General features: G+C 37.4%; 1 protein-coding gene across 3 annotated transcripts in view; it reads left to right on the forward strand.

Annotated features, from left to right (window-relative positions):
- ITSN2 (intersectin 2) overlaps positions 1 to 22,572 on the forward strand; it is a 160,345-nt gene that overhangs the window by 46,600 nt on the left and 91,173 nt on the right. The window contains exons 3-15 of one of the 3 annotated variants that reach the window (XM_065890742.1): positions 962 to 1,054; positions 3,162 to 3,225; positions 4,410 to 4,573; positions 5,949 to 6,155; positions 6,290 to 6,386; positions 7,214 to 7,353; positions 12,170 to 12,233; positions 12,774 to 12,911; positions 13,376 to 13,461; positions 14,157 to 14,419; positions 15,504 to 15,653; positions 17,795 to 17,935; positions 18,373 to 18,460. In XM_065890742.1, the coding sequence (XP_065746814.1) occupies positions 962 to 1,054; positions 3,162 to 3,225; positions 4,410 to 4,573; positions 5,949 to 6,155; positions 6,290 to 6,386; positions 7,214 to 7,353; positions 12,170 to 12,233; positions 12,774 to 12,911; positions 13,376 to 13,461; positions 14,157 to 14,419; positions 15,504 to 15,653; positions 17,795 to 17,935; positions 18,373 to 18,460 (1,695 nt within the window). Of the gene's footprint in view, positions 1 to 961; positions 1,055 to 3,161; positions 3,226 to 4,409; positions 4,574 to 5,948; positions 6,156 to 6,289; positions 6,387 to 7,213; positions 7,354 to 12,169; positions 12,234 to 12,773; positions 12,912 to 13,375; positions 13,462 to 14,156; positions 14,420 to 15,503; positions 15,654 to 17,794; positions 17,936 to 18,372; positions 18,461 to 22,572 lie in introns of those variants that run through there. The other 2 variants (XM_065890743.1, XM_065890741.1) reach the window with 2 other exon arrangements.

Raw genomic sequence — 22,572 nt, forward strand, 5'->3', positions numbered from 1 at the left:
CTGGTGGCGCAGTGGTTGAGAGTCCGCCTGCCAGTGCAGGGGACACGAGTTCGTGCCCTGGTCCGGGAAGATCCCCCATGCCGCAGAGTGGCTGGGCCCGTGAGCCATGGCCGCTGAGCCTGTGCTCCGCAATGGGAGAGGCCACAACAGTGAGAAGCCTGCGTACTGCAAACTTTCCCACACTCACGTGGTGCTTTAGCTATTAGTCTACTCAGTGCAGTTGCAGTGTCTTGAACATGCCTTGACTTCTCATGCTACGCCCTTTTTGTATGAAATGCTCTTATCCCACCTCTTCACATGGCAAAATTAAAGCCAAGCTTCAAGGCTGTGCCTTGGTCTTACCTTTCCTGTTAGCTCATCATTGATGCTTCTGACTCAGTACTAGCACAGCTTTTTTTTTTTTTTTCGGTACACGGGCCTCTCACTGCTGTGGCCTCTCCCGTTGCAGAGCACAGGCTCAGCGGCCATGGCTCACAGGCCCAGCCGCTCCGTGGCACGTGGGATCCTCCCGGACCGGGGCACAAACCCGTGTCCCCTGCGTTGGCACGCGGACTCTCAACCACTGCGCCACCAGGGAAGCCCTAGCACAGCTTTTTGTATGTATTTCTGCTTAGGATGCTTCACAGGTTAACATTGTAAATGCTGGTAGTCATCTTCTAGAGTAAGAGTTCCTTGAGGATGGGAATAATACTTCATTCATCTTTTCATTTCCAGTATTTAGCTTGTTGCCCACTTCCAGTGAGTCGTACACAGTAATTGTTCAAGTAGATGTTAACTGGGTGAGTGAAAAGCGTTAGGGCCTTGCTATGTATGGTTATGATAGAGCTTTCCTCTTTGTGTCACTTCAGTATTAAGTACTGTCATTAAATAGATATTTGTGATTCTTGTTTACATTTTTGAATTGTATTTAAGTATTCTCGTGTATACATTATAAAATATTTTTCTTTCATTTATGTTTTAGGAGGGCCAAACATGTGGGCTATTACCTCTGAAGAACGGACTAAGCATGACAAGCAGTTTGATAACCTCAAACCCTCAGGAGGTTACATAACAGGTTTGTGTTTATATTTTATTTGTAAATTATGCTCCTTTTCATGTAGTATCTTATAATTAGTTTTAATTTGACTGCCATCAATTTGTATTATTTAATGATAAAATTCATATCAATCAGAATTCTAGAATTTTTTAAAAATGTGACTTCCTTATTTTACCCGGAACCATCTTAATTTGTTGTCTTTGGATTTGGCATAATAGAAGATCTTTTCCTGATCCTAAACTTTAATTGTCCAGTTTCACATTTTAACCTTATATCTGGAAAGTTTTCCATTTATTTCTCAAGGTAGTTGAGACTTTTTTCCCTAAGCAAATTTATTAATGTGTTCTTAATATGTTGTGCCAGTTACTAGTATAATGATCAGTATTACTAAAACCTAGTAGAAATATATATATCAGATCAGTTTTCTTGAAAATAATCTAGAATTTTTTTTTCTGGAATCTGTTTTCCTAACATTTAGCCCTCTGTCTTTGGGAGGCTTTTTAAGCATTGATTGTTGATGCTATAGCCCTTGTTTTGCAAGAAGTCCCCCAGAACCAAAAAAGGATTAATTTAGGTGTGTCTTTAAAATTTTTTTCTATAAGTGAAACTTTGTTTTCTATGCTAAAGCACCTTAGGGCTTTATTTACAGTAGTAGTAAATATAATGGCTAATATTTACCAAATCTGTACTGTATTTCAGATACTATACTAAATGCACTATCTCCTTTAACCTTCACAACAAGCCGGTGACGTTGCCCTGTCATTGTCTGTATTTAAAGATGATAGAACTGAGACTTTGAGGTGTTCTGTAACTTGCCAAGAGATGGTTGGTGGTGATCTGGGCTTGGAAACCTTTCAGTCTGACTTTGGAGTCCATCCTCTTAAACATTATAGTTTAATGTTATTTGCACTTCAGTAATAAAAACTACCTTACCTGGTATCCGGGTTGGGATTTGATTACCCTACTTACAAGGTAATAATTTGGTCTGTTACTGTCTCATGGATGCTGGCAGAAGACCCAGAATTCCTGAGTCAGAGACCAAGGACACTCTTTCTAATGGCACAGCTGGTAGCATGAGCACCGGCATATTTCTGTCCATTTCCCTCGTCCCCTGAGTCACATAGGGGCCAGGCAGAGGGACCAGAAGGATGCTGCACATGCGGTGGTTGTGTTATAAAAGAGGAACACTGGGCTTCAGGGAACCCACCATTTTTCAGGAGGCAGTAAGCAAGCTTATTCTTTGTCCCAGAGGGAAACATTACCTCATCCTTCAAGACAGCTCACTGCAAACCCAATTCTGATACATGATCCAGGTAAAGAGCAGTTAGGATCTTACGTTCTTGGCATACACAGCAGGACATATCAGACATATCAGACACCCATGAGGAGTATCTTTCCCAAACCTTGTATTTTTTTTAATTAGAGCTCTTCTAGGGAATAGTGTTTTTAACTATAAATTTTATTAGATAGGTGTATTATCAAATAAGACCCTAATTATGAGGAAAAACTAAGATGAATAATGTAATCTTTCATCACTGATTAATGCATATATAACTTCAGTTGTGACATTTTTGTTTTAAAACCTCTAAGTCTTATTAAAGTAATATAAATAATTTTTCTTTAATAATTGTAATTAGGGACTTCCTTGGTGGCGCAGTGGTTAAGAATCCTCCTGCCAATGCAGGGGACACGGGTTCCAGCCCTGGTCTGGGAAGATCCCCCATGCCACGGAGCAACTAAGCCCGGGCATCACAACTACTGAGCCTCCACTCTAGAGCCCACGCTCTAGAGCCCGCGAGCCGCAGTTTCTGAGCCTGTGTGCCACAATTACTGAAGCCCGCACGCCTAGAGCCCGTGCTCCGCAGTAAGAGAAGCCACCGCAATGAGAAGCCCACGCGCCACAAAGAAGAGTAGCCCCCACTTGCTGCAACTACAGAAAGCCCACATGCAGCAAAGAAGACCAGTGCAGCTAATCAATCAATCAGCAATCAATTTATAAAAAATAATAATTGTAATTAAAATAAATCAATAACATTGTTGTTATTGGCCATTATTATTATTCAGAGGCATCAAAGTAATTCCATTTACTAATACGCTGTTTGATTTTTTTTTTTATTGTCTTCAGGTGATCAAGCACGTACCTTTTTCTTACAGTCAGGCCTGCCAGCTCCTGTTTTAGCTGAAATATGGTAAAATGTTTTCTTTTGTAGATGAGCTTAACTTTCTGGTAGTCTGACTTTGTTCTGTTTTTAATACTTAGTGTTAACATAAAGTTGTTTTTACTTGTAGTCTGTTGTTAATAAGAGTATTTCTGGGCTTCCCTGGTGGCGCAGTGGTTGAGGATCCGCCTGCCGATGCAGGGGACACAGGATCGTGCCCCAGTCCGGGAAGATCCCACATGCCGTGGAGCGGCTGGGCCCGTGAGCCATGGCTGCTGAGCCTGCGCGTCCGGAGCCTGTGCTCCGCAACAGGAGAGGCCACAACAGTGAGAGGCCTACATACCGCAAAAAATTAAAATAAGAGTATTTCTTCAGCTTTTTAGAAAATAAATTTTATTGAGTAAATGACTAAAAATCAATTGGGGTTTTGTTCTATAGGATAAATTTCTAATTTCCTTAGAATTTCTAAGGAAAGGAAATTTCTAAGTGTTCTTCTATTAAAAAAAACACTTCTTTACAATTTGGCAAGAGTCTTGATCTTCATTCTGTTATTTTGTAGTTGTTTCATTTATTTCATCATCTATAAACCCCAAATTAGCCCTCCCTTCCCTTATTCCTACCTTAAAGAAATTGTTCTTTATAATATCTAAGGTTTTGGGTTTTTAATGTATTTACAATAAACATCAACCCCTACTCCATCCTTCTTTCCATTCAGAATATCCCCATGCCTGGCAGAGTGCCAGGCACATAGCAAGCATTCAGTAAATACTTGAACAAATGAATAAATTGTTTACAGTGGTTATACTCTTGTATAATTTCTTTCCATCTGCACTGGTGGAATTCATCCCAAAGGTATCTAGATACTATATAGACTGATAGTATTTTATTAGATACTATCTTTGGTCAGTGTATATTAATGTACAGGTTTCAGCTTTTTGCTATACACATACACATATTTAATTAAGTGATGATCTACATGTAAATGCTATGTCATTGTTTCCATTTTATCATCCTCCTCAAAAGTAATGTTGACCCTGAATAACAATATGTCACCCTCCAAACTAAGTAGCAGATGCATTAGTTTGATCTGCTGTCAGGTTCTGTGAGGAGGGCCCTGTTCCATCCTGAATAAAAGGGTGACTTTGAGCTCTTAAAATCAGGGGAGCTCAATACATCAAAACAAAACAAATCTACCGCCCTCATTGTCCTTTTAGGGCTTTGTCAGACCTGAACAAGGATGGGAAGATGGATCAGCAAGAGTTCTCCATAGCTATGAAACTCATCAAACTAAAGCTTCAAGGCCAACAGTTGCCCGTGGTTCTTCCCCCTATTATGAAACAACCTCCTATGTTCTCTCCATTAATTTCTGCTCGTTTTGGTATGTGTTTATTAATTTAATTAGATGCATTTGATAGTTAAACTTGATTCCTAGGCATAATATTTGAGAATCAGAAAAGGATTTGTTGGCATAAAATGACAGTCCCCAGACTCCAAGTTAACTTTCATGTCTGAGACTAGAAATGTTAAGTTCACTGTCATAGCTAGGGAGTCCATGTGTCCCAGTTTTCCAGGGACAGTAGTGATTATGCCTGTTGTCCTGGCATCTAGTCTGGTTAGTGTTCCCTTTCATAATTCCCAGTTGGATGATAAATTATATGATCCTGCTAGTTATAGCTGAGCCTAAATACTATTCTTAATTAGTTTCCTCTATACTCTGTATGCATAACAAAACTGTGAACAATTTAAACTCGAAATGGTTTCATTTGGGGGGTAATTTAAAGTTATACATAGTAGACATTTCTTTAATTTAAAGGTTAATTAGCCAGCTAAATTTAGGGCTAAAAGTTGGAGACTTCGTGCTATTTAATTTGCATATTCATCAGAGGTAACTAGTTTTCCATTAATTTTGACTAGCCATTTTCCTATTATTTGTGAGAAGCACTCATTGGAACAGAACATTCAATTAGATATCTCTATGTATCAGAAACATGTTCTTCCACTCTAGATGTTAGACCTTAAAATACTAAATTCTTTCACTATTGCAGTGAATTCTAGAGATAATATCAAATCCTGTGTAACCATATTTATATAGCGTACTTCATATTCTGCAGTTAGTAAACAAATGAGTCATCACTTTGTTCCTTTTAAAGAATTGTCCTTGAATCCATATGTATTGTGTTACGTATAAGAAAAGTGAAACGTGTGGCATGCTTTCTTCTTGCACATAGTGTGTGTGCATAAATGGTTCTCTTTTTTTTTTTTTTTTTTTATGGTTCTCTTAAAGTATGCAGTATTTAGAACATCCTTTACAGGGGAGGGGAGAGTTTGGGGAGTGAGTGAGTGTGTGTGTGTGTGTGTGTGTGTGTGTGTGTATGTGTGTGTGTTAACAGCACTGTATTTATTATCCCTACACAAAACCCCACATTTGATCAGGTAATACATTCTCTCATTGAGGATACTAATATTTAGTTGGAAAAGGCTCTTTAGTTTTATTCATGATACTAGAAGAGAATTTTTAACTCCTTAGTAGGCATTCGCTTAGTTCACACAGGTCAGAATATTGATATTAAAAGCAGTAGCTTACCTCCTGCACTGCACTGGGTCCAAGCTGCTTTAGTGAACTTTTTAAAACTAGTTTGCCAGCAGTGTTTCTGTAACATAGCAGTTGCTCACTGTACTGTGAACTTGTTTTCTGTCATGTGTTTTATAATTGGTTTAGCAGCACTGGGGAATGTGTTCTGTTTTGTCCTTAGGAATGGGAAGCATGCCCAATCTGTCCCTTCCTCAGTCATTGCCTCCGGTCGCACACATAGCAACTCCCTTGTCCTCTGCGACTTCAGGGACCACCCGTCCTCCCCTAATGATGCCTGCTCCCCTAGTGCCTTCTGTTAGCACTTCATCATTACCAAATGGAACCGCCAGTCTCATTCAGCCTTTATCCATTCCTTATTCTTCTTCAAGTAAGTGCTTTGTTTCTGATGACTCGGTATTTTATTATGAAGAAACTGTTATATTTGCATCGCAATAGATAGATTTTCTTCATACTTTGTGAAATTGTTTGGTATGAACCTTTTTCTTTTTTCGTTTTTTTTAGCATTGCCTCATACGTCGTCTTACAGTCTAATGATGGGAGGATTTGGTGGTGCTAGTATACAGAAAGCCCAATCTCTGATTGATTTAGGATCCAGTAGGTATGAATACTTAAAACTTCCAACTTTTTAGGCTTTCAATAAGGAGTATTTAACAAATGACTTTTTTTTTTTTTTTAAAGCTCTGAGCTTATCCAGGTTTTACTTTATAGTGGCCAAATGTAAACACTTGGTAAATTTACTATTTGTAATTCACATAAAATAATTTTATTTAAGAATTATTAACTGTCTGTGGTATTTTACTTTTGAAAAATATCTTATGTAAACTAAAAATATTCTGTATTTTTAATCAATCAATTTTTTGCACAAAGCTACATTTTTCTTTCAAAAATATTTCTCAAAACATCTCATAATCATTGTACATTATTATTTCTCGAGCAAAAGCTGCTGATTGAGTATCTTTAAAATTTCAGAAAGCACAAAAGCATCAATGTTCATTCATCACCACTCGTATAAATCACAATAATACTCTTTAAAGCAATGACCCAGAAGAACAATGTCTGCATCCTTGTTTAAACACTCACTGATTGTGTGACCTTGTTTTTCTCAACATCACTGAGCCATAGTTTGTCCATCTAAAGGATGGAGACAGTAATACTTTTTAAGTTTGACATGAGGATTAGAAATAATATTTGTAAAAACCCTAGCACAATGTGGGGCCTGGCACATAGTAGGTTCTTGGTATATGGTAGTTCTGTACTTCATATGGTATTTGCTTTCCTAAGAATAAGGATAATTGATTAAATTTTTTCAGTATCAAGTATAAAAGTAATTACTGTTATATTATAGAAGGTATGATTCTTACTGTCTCTGACTAAACTAAACGTATTTTATTTAGTAACAAAAATTTTAAATAAATTTTGTTACAGCTCAACTTCCTCAACTGCTTCCCTCTCAGGGAACTCACCCAAGACTGGGACCTCAGAGTGGGCAGTTCCTCAGCCTTCAAGATTAAAATATCGGCAAAAATTTAATAGTCTTGACAAAAGCATGAGTGGATACCTCTCAGGTAAGCGGCATACGGTGCTTAAGAATGTGAGAGAGTTATGATTTTATATGGACTTCTATTAAAGAAATTTTATTTGAAGTTGTATTTTGTAGCTCATTTAAAATTTTAACATCCAAAAAATTTAGCAGGCATTTGATAAATACAAATAATGTTTAAGTTGTGTAAGCGTTCAAAGTTCTTATAATCAAGTTGAGCACACCCAGCTTTTTGGAAAGAAGATCTCTCCCTTGAGCAGGTCAAACCTCATCCTCCAACGCAGTGAATGGAGAACTTCATGTGATAAGAGAGTATGGCACTAAGCTTCAGCTCAGTTTCCCTGAGAGTCTCCCTCCTCATTGGTTCTTTCTCTGCTTGTCCTTCCAAACACCTCATGTGAGCATTGTTCTCCTTTAAAGCTCCAACCCAAATGTAGCCATAAAACCTGACCTGAGATCCCCATAGAACATTTGAGTCCATGCTAGAACAAACATCCAAACTTCACTAATCGAGGATAGTGAAGGGGACATAAACAGAGGGTAGTAGGCAAGTAGAATTCCCAGCTTCTAACTTTTGCCTCTCTCTTCATTTAACAACGAATTATAGTTTAGACAGAGTAAAATGAGTGTTTAAAAATAATAGAGCTTTAAAGTGCTAGGGAACATAGAATAGGAGATATTAATACTGAAGAAATAAGATAAAACATCTTATAGGAAGGGAGCATTGAAGCCCTATCATGAAAGAAAAAAGTTAGGATTCAGATAGAGATTGAAGGTGAGGGCATTTGAGGGTGACAAGGAAGAAATCCTAAGAGCAAAAAGTACACGACATGTTTGGAGGATGAAAAGCAGTATATGAAATAGGAGTATGGGGTCTCTAGTTGTGCATTGGGGCAAGGGAGCAATAAAACTTTTGGAATTGATTGGAAAAGCTAATATGCAATATGCAATATTTTCTTTAAAGATACATATCTATGTGGTAAAATCTTTAAAAAAAACAAGAGAATTATACACAAAAAATTCAGTATAGTAGTTGCCTTTTCTGGGGGAGGCATGGAGATAAAATCAGGGAACACAGATAGCTTCAAAGAATTTAGTAATGATCTAGTTCTTAAGTTGTATAGTAGGTTAATGGGTGACTTTTATTAGTATACTTCATAACTTACAACTATACTATATATGTATCAAATATTATATAAGAACTATAAATTTCTGTAACTTTGTTAAATTATGTGGAACTATACTATATTTTTAAGTAATCTTTTTTTTTTTTTTTTTTTGGAATTTTAACATCTCTGAAATTGGGATATGTATTATCATCAGTGGTATCTTAGCATTGTGTCACGTTTTGGGTTTTTTTTGGCAGTGATTTTTCCTTCTTAGTGTTACTTAAAATAATGGGGTGTCTTATAATGAATGGCATCTTAGATTCTGTGTAATTATATTCAAACTATAGTATTTAAGATTAACATAAAGTCAGACAATTCTCATATTTGAAAAAATGAACTTCTTTGGGCTCTACATTTTGCATTGAAGAAGTTTCTTTTTTCAGATTAACATAAGTGGACTAAAAAGACATGTACAGAAGTGTTCATGGCAGCTTTATTCACAACATCCAAAAAATAAGTAGCCTAAATGTCCATCAACAGGAGAATGGATAAATAAATTATGGTGTATTTCTTTAGCAGAATACCTTGCAGCAATAAAAATGAATGAACTGCTGATACATGCAACAACTTGGATCATTTCACAGATGTTGCATGAGTCAAAGAAGTCTGGCACAAAAGATCCATAATATTTAATCCATTTATATGAAGTTGAAGAACAGGAAGCTGAATTGATGGTGATAAAAATCAGAATAGTGTAGTTACTCTGTTGGACAAGGGACCATGTTAGAACCTTCTGGGGTGCTGGAAACATTCTGTATCTTGAGGTGGGTGTTAGTTGCATGTGTGCATACTCATGTAAAAATCCACTGATCAGTACACCTAAAATTAGTACCCTTTGTGTATGTACTGCAAACATAGAGTATAAACAAAAGTGGGTTTGTGTTGCAGTATGAAGGGCAGTGGGGAGCCAACTGTGAGGAAATGTTCCCTTAATGTTACTTTATTTGTATGTGACACATTGCATGAAGGGTGTGTATCGTGTTTTCAGAAAATGTTATTATTCTTAGACTTACAAGAGTAAAGCTGTATATTGGTAGTTAAGGGAAGGATTGATTTTCTTTGAAAGAAGAAGTTGTCTCTGGTGTCTTGAAACTGAGCATGAGCCCCACGTATATGAGGACAGGGCTAACCTAGACTTATGTGGTATGCTTTGTTCAGTGAATGTAGCAATTAGTGGTCTAATTTTTCCCTTTTGTTCTTCCTCCTCTCTTCCCCATAAACCCTCAGTCATGATTTATTTAGATTGATTCATTGACTCAAATATTTCCTGAGCCACGTATCTTCTGGGCACTCAGTATAACACTGGAATGCAGTCAAGAAGACATGGCCCATGTCTTTAAAGAGCCCATAGTATAGGTCACATAATCTCAGTGAACAGTGGTTTAAAAGTGCTGTGATTAATATGGATGAGAAAGTGACTAATGCTGAGGTTGTAAGAGAGCGTTTCACAGGAGAGGTGACATTTGAGCTGGCTCTTAGAGGATAAATAGACTGCCTGGTAGAGAGTCGGGGGACTAGCATTTTAGGTGCAGGAAATAGGATATCCAAAGTATTGGCGAACCAGTAGTGTGCATGCTCGAGTGAGCTTCCTTAGTGCAGCTTCCTCTGCTGCCTCTCTTTGGCCTCTGTATTACTCACATGGCCTGCACACATTTAAGCCTTCCGCCAGTGCACTTTTAACCATTGCATTCCTTCCCTTCCTCCTGTTGTTTGCTCTGTTGCCTAGTGCGAGGGGTCTGCTTTGTTATCTTTGTCCAAGAGCTGAAACTTTAGTTATAGAACCTTTCTTGGTTTGAAATAGCCTGCCATTTCTTTATTGGAAGAATCCTCTTTTTAACATAAAAACTTCCTCAAATCTTACTTTTTATATGAAATCTATTGAGAAGTATTAATTGAGTGAGGCTGTGAGCTATTTCCAGTGTGTTTCCTTTATGTGATTTCTGTTAAATGGCCAGATAGAAAAAAGAATGGAAAAGATTTTAAAATTATATAATATAAACATTTGATTGCTTGTTATAATGTGTGGTATATTTGAGGTTGTTCCATATAGAATATGTAGCTTTGGTTATCCAGATCTCTGTGTTCAAAGCTCAGTGAAGCAGTGGGTTTAACGGCATCGGTGCTGGCTTTGTAGTGCAAGTTGTCGCTGAGGAAGAGCTGGCAGTTGTATCTCTTCTGTGCAGAGTTGTTTCGAGAGTCCTTGACTCAGGCTAAACGCAGGGTAGGGCTGACTCTTCTGGCACTTGTGGCTTAGGCACCTGAGAGTGGGAGGTGTAGCACCTGCTTTATTGACTAGGTGACCTTCCCTAGAGAAGCCTCAGGCTTCATCATGGTCAGAAAGCCACAGACAAGCTCACCAGGAGTGAACGCTCCACTGAAGCAGAGAGGGATTTTCTGTTCTGGAATATATTCATTGAAGATTAGGAGCCTGTTACAGAGGCATATTTTTGTTTTCTCACACTGAGGGAGAGAAAAGAAGTTGAACAGTTTACCATACATAGTAAGCATTCAGTGAGTGTTAGCTATTGTTATTATCAGTTGCTATCACATAAGTAATCCCCCATTGCCCCTTAGATAGAGGATAACTTTGGATTACAATTTTCTTCATTACTTTAGCAAATATTTGTTAAGCATCTGTTTACTAGGTATAGGGTATACGTTAGTGGATAAAACAGTCAAGGCTTTTGTCTTCATAGAACTTAGCATAATGAGGGAAATAGACAAACAGGTAAACAATCAAATGTTACATTACAAATTGTGATATGAGATATAAAGGATAGAAGCAGGAAATGTATTGAATGGTAGGGTGGACAGAGAAGGCCTTTCTGAGAAGGTGACATTAGATTTCGACTTCACAGGTGAGGAGGACCTAGACATGCAATGATGTAGAACTGTAGGACTTGATGTTGGATATGGGTGTACAGGAGAGGGAGGGTTCAGGGGGGACTTTTTGATTTCTGGCTTGAGCCACTGGATGGATTGTGATACCATTCATAGAGAAGGGAGGACTGAGGAAGAATGATTTGGGTGAAGATTAGGAAGAGGGGCCTGGATGGGGATTGAAAGAGTAGTTTTATATGTATTTGGTTTGATATGCTTATAAAATACATACATTGATTTTTCAGTTGGATATAGAAGTCTAAACTCAGAGGAGAGGTTTGGGCTGTGGATGTACATTTGGGAATCCTCAGCCTCTAGGTGCTGCTTAAAGTCATAGAAATGGATATGAATGCACAGAGAGAAAAGAGTGCCCAGGATAGATCCGTGAAGAATGCCAGCATTTACAGGTCATTTAGAGGAGGAAGAGTAGAGACGAAGGAATGATCAGAGAGATAAGAGAATATCTGAAAATGCTTAAGGAAGCTGTGCTTTGAGAGCTTGGCCTCTAATACTCTGTGTCGCTGGCTTAGTCCTTCGTGTCAGTCACTTGTGTGTACCATTATCTTCTGAAAGGACACGGGAGCACTTGATTCTACTAACTGTAGACTTTAAACTCCTTGGTCCAGGGAATGTGTTTGTTTTGATGACTACTGAATGCTCAGTGTCTGGTGCATGGTAAAAGCCGATGCTATCCCAGGGTAGCAGCAGTGTTATTTCAAGGGTACAGCTATTTAAGTTTGCATGACTTTAAGAGGCTAAAGAATTTTTTTATGCTTTTTCTCACACAATCAGGTTTTCAAGCTAGAAATGCCCTTCTTCAGTCAAACCTTTCTCAAACTCAGCTAGCTACTATTTGGTGAGTTTGCCCGTTAATTATGATTTTTAACTATACATTTTCTGTTACACTGTTTCTGTAAAAGTTTGTGACACAGAAGCATTCCATAAAAGCGGCCATGTGAAAATTAATGCAAACCTGTAAGCAAATAAAATTGCTTTGTAAAATGTTATCCTAAAGAATTTGGCATTTAATTATTTTACAAGTAAAACTTGTTTGCTTTTATATAATGCCTTCTATGGAGAATTAGAGAATATCTCATTTTTAATGTGGAGCTAAATGTGATTTGATGGGTGAATTAACCATGTACCAAGACAAGCCACCTTTTCAGAAGGAATATTTCCCTTTCCATTTCAACGTTTCTTCCCTCTCTTTTGTGATATGAAAATTGAGGGTAAAAATTAGTTCACTTTTCTGTGTGTATTTACTTTTCACTAAAATGTGTTAGCCCAGCTGTTCTACTGTCATTATTCTTGTTTTAAAAATAAAAAATTGAACTCTTCTGAAAATATTTTACTCTAAATAGACTTTCTTAGTTGTGAATTTTCATATTTTCTTTAGGACTCTGGCTGACATTGATGGTGATGGGCAGCTAAAAGCTGAGGAGTTTATCCTTGCAATGCACCTCACTGATATGGCCAAAGCTGGACAGCCATTGCCACTGACTTTACCTCCGGAGCTTGTCCCTCCGTCTTTTAGGTGAGTGCCTCTGTAGATGAAGGGGTGTTGTTTCGATCATGTTTGGCAGACATGATTATTACTTTGGGATTTCCTGAGGCCTCTGCTCTAGTTTCGTGGAAAATCGAACATTTACATTGCCATTTGATTTTGGTATTTAATGAGTTACACTGAGAAGAGAGTAGATATTAGAAGTAGGTGTGTATTTTCACCACATCATAGATAAGGAGACTGATGAGTAAAGAGATTAAGAATAAATTTACCCAAGAATAGCAATTGGCTGAACCATGATTTGAATCCACATCTCTCTGGCTTGATAATCCATACACTGCTGTACAGTGTAACTATAGACCACACTATATTTTAAATATCTTTAATTACATTCTAAATACTAAATTGCTCTAGTCAGTGGTAGTCTATATAGTCTGATCTAAAAATTCTCAGATCTCATGATGCTAAATTTATTTGTTGTTTGCTTTTCTTAGAGGAGGAAAGCAAATTGATTCCATTAATGGAACTCTGCCTTCATATCAGAAAATACAAGAAGAGGAACCTCAGAAAAAATTACCAGGTAGCATCGAATGTCCAAGTTGTATATTTATTGTGAATTCTCCTAAATTTTACCGTGAAATATAAATGAATATTTAGAATTTTTAAATTCTTAATATTTTATATGCTGTATGAGACACTATTTGATGAATGGGATGGATTTCAACATCAGTAAAATTAAGATAGTCAAAACTGAGAGGAAGAGACAGGTGTGTATATTTGGCAAGAGTGTATGTATTAGGTGTCCTAGTTAAAGTGTTTCTCCCACTTTTGGAAAAATCATTATAGCAAGCTTTGTAATGAAATCTTGAGCTTTAAAAAATGTTTAAGTACTGGTTGAAAAAGTACATGTGTAGGTATTTTAAAATATTAAAAAGTTAATGACATATACCAAATATAACAAATATATAGCCATACAACTTTGGTTATCCTTGAAGAAAATGCTGAGAAAAAAATTGAAAAGCATTTTCATTGGCAGGAATAGTAAAATTATTTTTCTCTTGGATGGACTCAAACTTAGAGATTTGTTTTCCAAAAATGAATATTCTTATAAGAAAGTAAATATTTTACTACTTACATTTGAGTTAAAATTATCCTTCGGAGAAGTATCCACAGAGAAATAGCAGTCACGTGATCACGAGGCATGAGGACGTTGAAACTAGATTACAGGTTCATTAGGCTTGATGTTGAAGAATGCTTACAATGTACCTTATCTAGTTACGTTCGAGGACAAGCGGAAAGCCAACTATGAGCGGGGGAACATGGAACTGGAGAAGCGACGCCAGGCCATGATGGAGCAGCAGCAGAGGGAGGCAGAGCGCAAAGCCCAGAAGGAAAAGGAAGAGTGGGAACGGAAACAGAGAGAGTTACAAGAGCAAGAATGGAAGAAGCAACTGGAATTAGAAAAACGCTTGGAGAAGCAGAGGGAATTGGAGAGACAACGGGAGGAAGAAAGGAGAAAAGAGATAGAAAGACGAGAGGTTATTTTTTTAAGTTATTTTATTTCCCAGGAAAATCATTTCATTTAGTAAGTGGCTACATTTCATTTGATAAAAAATGGTAATTTTTGTTGTGATTTTTCTCAGCATCATTCGTTCATTCTTACCCTGTACGAATCTGAATCTTCCTTCTCCTGTGGAGAGATAGAGGGTCCTTGCTTGTGAGGGGTTTCAGGGCTGGCAGCTGGTAGAGAAAGCATTGTCTGCAGGTGATACCTCAATCAGTGCAAGATTGGTTGCAAAGCTGAGTTGAGTGAGGAGCCAGAGGAAGAAGTCAGTGTGATCAGGTCCTCAAACGAAAGTGAGTTTAGGATCCAGAGTGAAAGGCCAAGTAATTGGAGAGGCAGAAAGAAGAGAGTGGGGAGTTGAAGGCCATGAGAGGGATCACGAGGGTGGGCTTGCACAGGTCTTTGGGAAAACTGGTGCTGTGTGGGGTCCCTGGGAGGCCTGGTTGTGTTTTCAAGGGCTGTGCGTGGACCACAGTAAATTACAGTGGCACTGAAATAAGGTAAATAAAATATTTTTCTTCCCTGATGACAGAATAAAGGTACAGTTATTCCTACTAACATTTGCATTTATGAAGTCATCTTTTTTTTTTTTTTTTTTTGCGGTACGCGGGCCTGTCACTGTTGTGGCCTCTCGCGTTGCGGAGCACAGGCTTCGGACGCACAGGCTCAGCGGCCATGGCTCACGGGCCCAGCCGCTCCACGGCATGTGGGATATTCCCGGACCGGGACACGAACCCGTGTCCCCTGCATCGGCAGGCGGACTCTCAACCACTGCGCCACCAGGGAAGCCCTGAAGTCATCCTTTTGTTTATTAAGGGAAAAGTAACTACAGCAAGAGGATGGCCCTATGAAGCAATCAGAAAATTTGGCGGATGAATTTGCTTTTGTGGAAGTCTTTAGATTAGGCCCATTGATAAAACTAGGTTTGCCCAGTTACCCTTAGAAACTCAAGCCCACTCAGTGCTAAATGCTGCCTGATCTTTACTTTGTCATTCCATCAGTTTTTGAATGAGGCAAAATTGTTAATTTAAAAATTAACTTTAATTCATTATTTTCAGGCAGCAAAACAAGAACTTGAAAGACAACGTCGTTTAGAATGGGAGAGAATTCGTAGACAGGAGCTTCTCAATCGAAGGAATAGAGAACAGGAAGAAATTGTCAGGTTAAACTCTAAAAAGAAAAGCCTTCATCTCGAGTTGGAAGCACTGGTATGGCTATAGGTTTAAGTGAAATTTATCTAAATGATGCTTAGAGTTACCTGTTGAAAAATATTATTGTTTTTTAAATCTACCTCATGAATGTGTTATGTTTTAATGTAATTAAATAGTCATATTTTCATATGTGCTTTTTAACAGTTTAGACAGTATAGTTTGCTAAAAAAGGATAGTGACTCGAAATGCTGAGAATTATGTTGTGGTCTTAGTTCAGATGTGGATCAACAAGGTACTCTTGGGCATGGTCTCTGGAAGGTGGTCTGCAGAGGAATAACCAGAAGGGGGAGAGGAGAGCCTAGGTGCTAGGACAGCATCTCCTCTCCCCACTTCTTCGTCCCACATTTCACAACAGAGAATCGCCACATTTATCTGCTGTACTTTTATTGGAGTTTTATCTAAAATTTGCTTGGAAAAAGGGGTTCTACTGCTAAAAAGAAAAAATGACTGGAAACTGCTGACCTAAATGATCTCTTAGGATTCCTTTCAGTTCTAAAAGACTATGGTTGTTAACAAATATTGGCCATTATGCTTATCAGTTTTTACACATCAGATGTCAGAGTATCTGTTAAAAGACTTTGCTTGAAATGCAAAGTGAGAAGATAGAAAGGGTCTGAGTAAGGCATACTGTTCTACTACGACCCTGTAATCCCGTAAGCCTGACCTGATTGTGCAGTAAGGTTTTGCAAAAAATGCATGTGTAGCTATGTAGTAGAGCCATATTTACATCTTGTTTAATTGTAGTCTAATGTTTTATTTGGTTGATGAATTGAATTACGTTTTTTTAAAAATCACAATATCTTTCATCAGAAAGGTACTGTTTTATGCCTTCAAATGAATAGGAAAGCATACCACAGTTGTTAATCATGCCATAGTTCTACAAAACAGTCCTAAAAACTTTAACTACTTTGTGTAGCTACTTGAGTATCTGTCTGAACCGTTATCTTGACTGTGTGTTTTTCCTTAAAAATACAATGGGAGGAAACCTTTTGATTGTTTTTCCCCCAAGAACTGGGGTAACACACCAAGCAGTAGCATAGATTAATGTGCAGAGTCTGGAAAGGTCCAGGGCCTATACATATATTTGCTGAAGATAATAACATGATATCCAGGGTGGACACAGCATATTCCCTTCAGCGTGTATTTCTCAAATATGAAACATATTTTTCAGTAAAAACTTTCATTATTGGTGATTTTTAACCAGGAGCCTCATTTTTCCTCACCCCACTTTATTTGCTAAGGCTGCCATAACAAAATACCACAGACCAGGTGGCAATTTTTATCACAGTTCTGGAAGCTGGAAGTCCAAGATCAAGGTGTCAGCATGTTCGATTTCTTCTGAGGCTTCTCTCCTTGGCTTGCTGATGGCTGCCTTTCGCCGTGTCCTCGTGGTCTTTTCTCTGCCTGTGCCTCTCTGCTGTCTCTATTGTGTCTAAATGTTCTCTTCTTATGAGGACACCAGTCAGATTGGAGTAGGGCCCACCCATAAGACTTCATTTAATTACCTCTTTAAACGTCCTGTCTCCAAATGCAGTCATATTCTGAGGTTACTGAGGGTTAGGACTTCAACATATAAATTGTGGAGGACACGGTTCAGCTCATAACACCTCACCCTTCTTATTAGCTTCCATTGAGAATCCTGCTGTTTTTTGTTCTGTTTTTTTTTTTTTTTTTCTCAGAACAAGGGGAAAGGAATATTGGTATAGGAGAAGAGTAGTGTGGCCCCAAAAGGCCCTCCTGTACACTGTTTAATTAGAAGAATTAGATGGCAGCATTGAGGATAGAAATAGAAGTTCAGAGAATGTAATGCTGATTGTCATATGCAGACACTTATTCCTCCTTATTATTCTAAGAGATTATTTATATTTTAATATTATGAATTAGTGCCTAAATGCTGAGTTCAGAAAAAAATTCAGCGTGTTATGTTTGTGCTTTCTCATCTTAACATAATAGGCTCTTACACTCACAGTGGTACATTTCCTGCTAATAACTCTCTTGAGTTAACTTGGTTTTAGACATTTATCTTCGACTGAGTATAAATGATAAATGACATTTAAAATTTAAATAAAAATATTGTTCTCTTGATAAGAACATTTCCTATTAGCATTTTATGTTACCATATGTTTCTCTTCCTATAGAATGGCAAACATCAGCAGATCTCAAGCAGACTTCAAGACGTCCGACTCAGGAAGCAAACTCAAAAGACTGAGCTGGAAGTTCTGGATAAGCAGTGTGACCTGGAAATTATGGAAATCAGGCAGCTTCAACAGGAACTTCAGGTAAGTCCTTTGCTGCTGAATTGTCCTTAAACGTGAGCAGTTATTAATAATTCTTCCTAATAGAGTGTTTTTCACTTTTGGGGTCATGAACCCCTTTGAGCCTCTGATAGACATCCTTCCTAAAGGCATGTAGACATACACAATCTTGTATAATATCAGGAATCTCATGGACTCCCTAAAACTGTGCTTAACATCTGGTTAAATTCTGCTTAATATTTATACAATATCTGGGCATTTACCACTTTGAGTTTTAAGTCTTTAATAAATAAATAAATACATCATTTAATTCCATTTTAATTTATCCATAAGTTGTAAGCAATTTACATATTATTCTATGTATTATTCCTATACTAAGTTTCAAGAGTGATTAAATCATGTTTTAACATTTTCAGAAAATTCTTAGACAACATTACAGAGTTTCTTTTTCTTTTTATAAGGAATATCAAAATAAGCTTATCTATTTGGTGCCAGAGAAGCAATTATTAAATGAAAGAATTAAAAATATGCAGCTCAGTAGCACACCTGGTAAGTCTCTAAGGTTTGTTTTGCCTCTTTTATTCTTTTCTGAATGTATCAGTTATATTCTGTTACGTTTTAAAATAGCATTATTCTGTTATAAATAACATTTTTTGTCTATAGTTAAACATTTTTAAATAATGTGAAAAATATTCCCTCATGTTGGAGCATTTTTAGCAATAAAATGTAAATAGAAATAAAATAACAATTGTGGTCTTCCTGTCTTGATACCATTTTTATTTATATATTTCAAATACCAATCAAACAAAATGTTACATTACAGTTAAACAGGACCTCAGTTTGGCTTGAACACGAGGCTATATGTGCATTTTGGCAAAATCCTGCACTAATTGTAAAGAACTGTTTGTGAAGGGACTTTTCTATGGAGCCAAACCTGTTGGATTCTAGGGTGATAGTGTACAGCAGTGACAGGCCTAAGCAGACTGGTATGCTCTTCCCAGACCTTTTATATCATCTAACTTTGTGATTCATGTAAGGGATTTTTCCACTTTGGCCCTCTGACACCTGTGGAACAAAATATTCCAGTGTAATTTATGAGAATATAACATTTCTCTTGATTAAAGTCTCAACCAGGAAACTGAAGAAAAAAAAAATCTCTACATTGGATAGCATGCCAATAACAATGTAGCAGAAGAAAGATTTATTTAAAGAAAAGTAACTCTGCAAATGTGTTAGAGCTAGCTAAAGTATCCTAAATGTCTCCCACTGAGTATCTGTCAGTTTTTTCATTCTAGGGCTCTTTATTACACTTTTGTTTTTTTAGGCAGGCCAATAAATAGGTTCATCCCTCTTCTTTGCCCAAATTCTGAACAAATTAAGAAATAAGGCAAAGGAGCAAGACATGAGAGACCAGAATATCACCTCATTATTAATAAAGCTGATGTTAGACAGCATGGCTTATCTGTGAGCAGCACAGCTGCCCCTGTAAGACACTGGGTGCATGAACAAAAAAGAATGCAGATTCCTGTAGGCAGTTCAACCTCAAGAAAGCAAGGGATAGGAAAGGTATAGGGCTGTGTACACCCAGGTCCTTATCTTGATCTCACCAAGTATTTAAGAGTTAGAAAGAAGCTGGGACTGTTGTTCTAGTAAAGGTCCCTTTACATCAAAGGAATACCAGGAATAGAAAATTTGATCTTGTGAACTACTCTTATTATGTGTCCCACCTTCCACTGATGTCTCAGACAATCTTCCTTGCACAGGGTGCTTTTCTTGGCCGTTCGAAGTGTATCAGCTCCTACCTTACCCCTCACAGGCATTCCAGAAGCAGGATAAGGCAGCACTTCTGATCTGTGCAGGGTAGAAAGTATATTGTCATCTTCATTGTTAGTATTTGGATTGTGAAGAGAATGTAGGATATGTCTTATTAGGGGCCTGGTAGAGCTACTCTTTCTCTGTGGAATGTGATCCAGTTTAGCTTTTATAAATTTATTAATTTTTGCTGTAGTCCAGTTTAGAATAGGAAGCTTTTATTTGGAGTTTGCAAAGTACCCAGTATCCCTTAGACTCCTCTGTCCATAATAATAACCATTTAAGATTTTCAGCCCTGTGCTAAGCACCATGCTAGGCAGTTTTCATGCATTATTTCCTTTCATCTTTACAACAACCCTGTAAAGTCGTCGTTGTTATTTCCATTGTGCAGCTTGGAAAAACTGAGGTTCACAGAGAATAAGTAATTACCCAAGATCACGTAATAGTAGGTCTCAAATTCTTGTGTGTCTGACTCCTAAAGCCCACCACACTACCATGTTGCCTCTTTCAGTTACCTAACACAGTGCTCGTAGATGTGATATGATCACATTCAATATGAAAGCATCCATTATTACTGATGCTCATTTTGAATACTAAGAATGACTATTCTTTTACTGTTATTTTTCCCATTGCTTGTCTCTCACCTTGACTAGAATAGGACCCATGCCTTATCCTTCACTTTTACCTACCATTGACAAAGTGCAAGGCCTTGCATATAGCAGATTTGTAATTTAATGATTAAATATTTATTGAAATACTGGAAAACTGTTAGAATTATAAGACAATTTAACAAGGTGCCTGGATACAAAATCAGCATATAAAAATCAGCAACTTTACTGTATATCAAAAGTGTTTATTTAGAAAATAAGGGGGAAAAAGGTCTCATTCACATCAGCATTCTCATTGTTAAATGAACAAAGAAGAAATGCACAGCCATAAAACTTTACTGATTGACATAAAAGATTCCTGGATAAGTAGATACATATTATATTCCTGAATGAACTTGCTCAATATTTTAAAGATGTTATTTAGTTCTCTACTAATTCATCCATATATTCAGTTTTATTCAGGTTTCCTTAAATGAAAATTGACAGATAATTCACAAATTAACCTAGAAGAGAAAATACACAACATGAGCCAAGACTTAAAAAGAAAAAACATTGGTGGGGGGAGGAGTCTAGCCCTATCATATACCGAAACATGAGTTATGAAAAGGTATAGTACCTAAAATAATGTATTATTGATCCAAAATAGAAACAGAACACTGGAACTAAATAGAGAGTCTAGAAACAAGCATATATATATATATATATATATATATATATATATATATATGGCAATTTAGGATTAGATAAAGTTGGCATTTAACATCAGTGGGGAAGGGATGGGCTTTCGATAGTTACTATCTCTTCATTAAGTGATTTGAGGGATAGTTGAAAGGGGGGTGAAGAAGCTCTTTACCTCACTTTATGCAGATATAAATTCTAGGTAAAGTGGGAGGCTAAACATAAAATATAACTCTAGAAAAAAATGTTACAGAGGAAAACATTTTTATAATCTTGGTGTCAGAAAAGTCTCTTCAAACAATACATAGAGCTATGAAGGAAAATAGTTTTTGATGAAATAAAAATGAAAAACTTTTTCATGATGAAAGATGTCATAAACAGTAAAAAAAAAAAAAATTGAAATATGTATGATACAACAAGAATTTAGAGCTTCTACAAATCAGAAACTAAGACAAGCCAATAGGAGGAAAAAGCCAGCAAAGGTTGAGACGAGACAATTCAAGATGATGGCTGATAAATGTAAGTAGGTGGCCATATAAATAGATGTTTATCTAATTTCAGTAGTTGTCAAGAAAATACAAATTAAAGTGACAGTAAGAATTTTTTTGCCAGTTGGCAAAAATGAAAACTGAGTGATACAATCTCCAAAATTCACAAGCAGCTCCTGCAGCTCAATATCAAAAAAACAAACAACTCAATCCAGAAATGGGCAGAAGACCTAAACAGACATTTCTCCAAAGAAGATATACAGATTGCCAACAAACACATGAAGGGATGCTCAACATCACTAATATTAGAGAAATGCGAATCAAAACTACAATGAGGTATCACCTCACACTGGTCAGAATGGCCATCATCAAAAAATCTACAAACAGGGCTTCCCTGGTGGCGCAGTGGTTGAGAGTCCACCTGCCGATGCGGGGGACATGGGTTCGTGCCCTGGTCCGGGAAGATCCCACATGCCGCGCACGGGCCACTGGGCCTGCGCGTCCAGAGCCTGTGCTCCGCAACAGGAGAGGCCACAACAGTCAGAGGTCTGTGTACCGCAAAAAAAAAAAAAAAAAAAATCTACAAACAATAAATGTTGGAGAGGGTGTGAAGAAAAGGGAACCCTCTTGCACTGTTGGTGGGAATGCAGATTGATACAGCCACTATGGAGAACAGTATGGAGGTTCCTTAAAAAACTAAAAATAAAATTACCATACGACCCAGCAATCCTACTATTGGGCATATACCCTGAGAAAACCATAATTCAAAAAGAGTCATGTACCAGTGTTTACTGCAGCTCTATTTACAATAGCCAGGACATGGAAGCAACCTAAGTGTCCATCAGCAGATGAATGGATAAAGAAGATGTGGCACATATATACAATGGGATATTACTCAGCCATAAAAAGAAATGAAATTGAGTTATTTGTAGTGAGGTAGGTGGACCCAGAGTCTCATACAGAGTGAAGTAAGTCAGAAAGAGAAAAACAAATACTGTATGCTAACACATATATATATGGAATCTAAAAAAAAATGGTTCTGAAGAACCTAGGGGCAGGACAGGAATAAAGACGC

The sequence above is a fragment of the Phocoena phocoena genome, chromosome 14 (genome assembly GCF_963924675.1).
Source record: "Phocoena phocoena chromosome 14, mPhoPho1.1, whole genome shotgun sequence".
Classification (NCBI taxonomy): domain Eukaryota; kingdom Metazoa; phylum Chordata; class Mammalia; order Artiodactyla; family Phocoenidae; genus Phocoena; species Phocoena phocoena.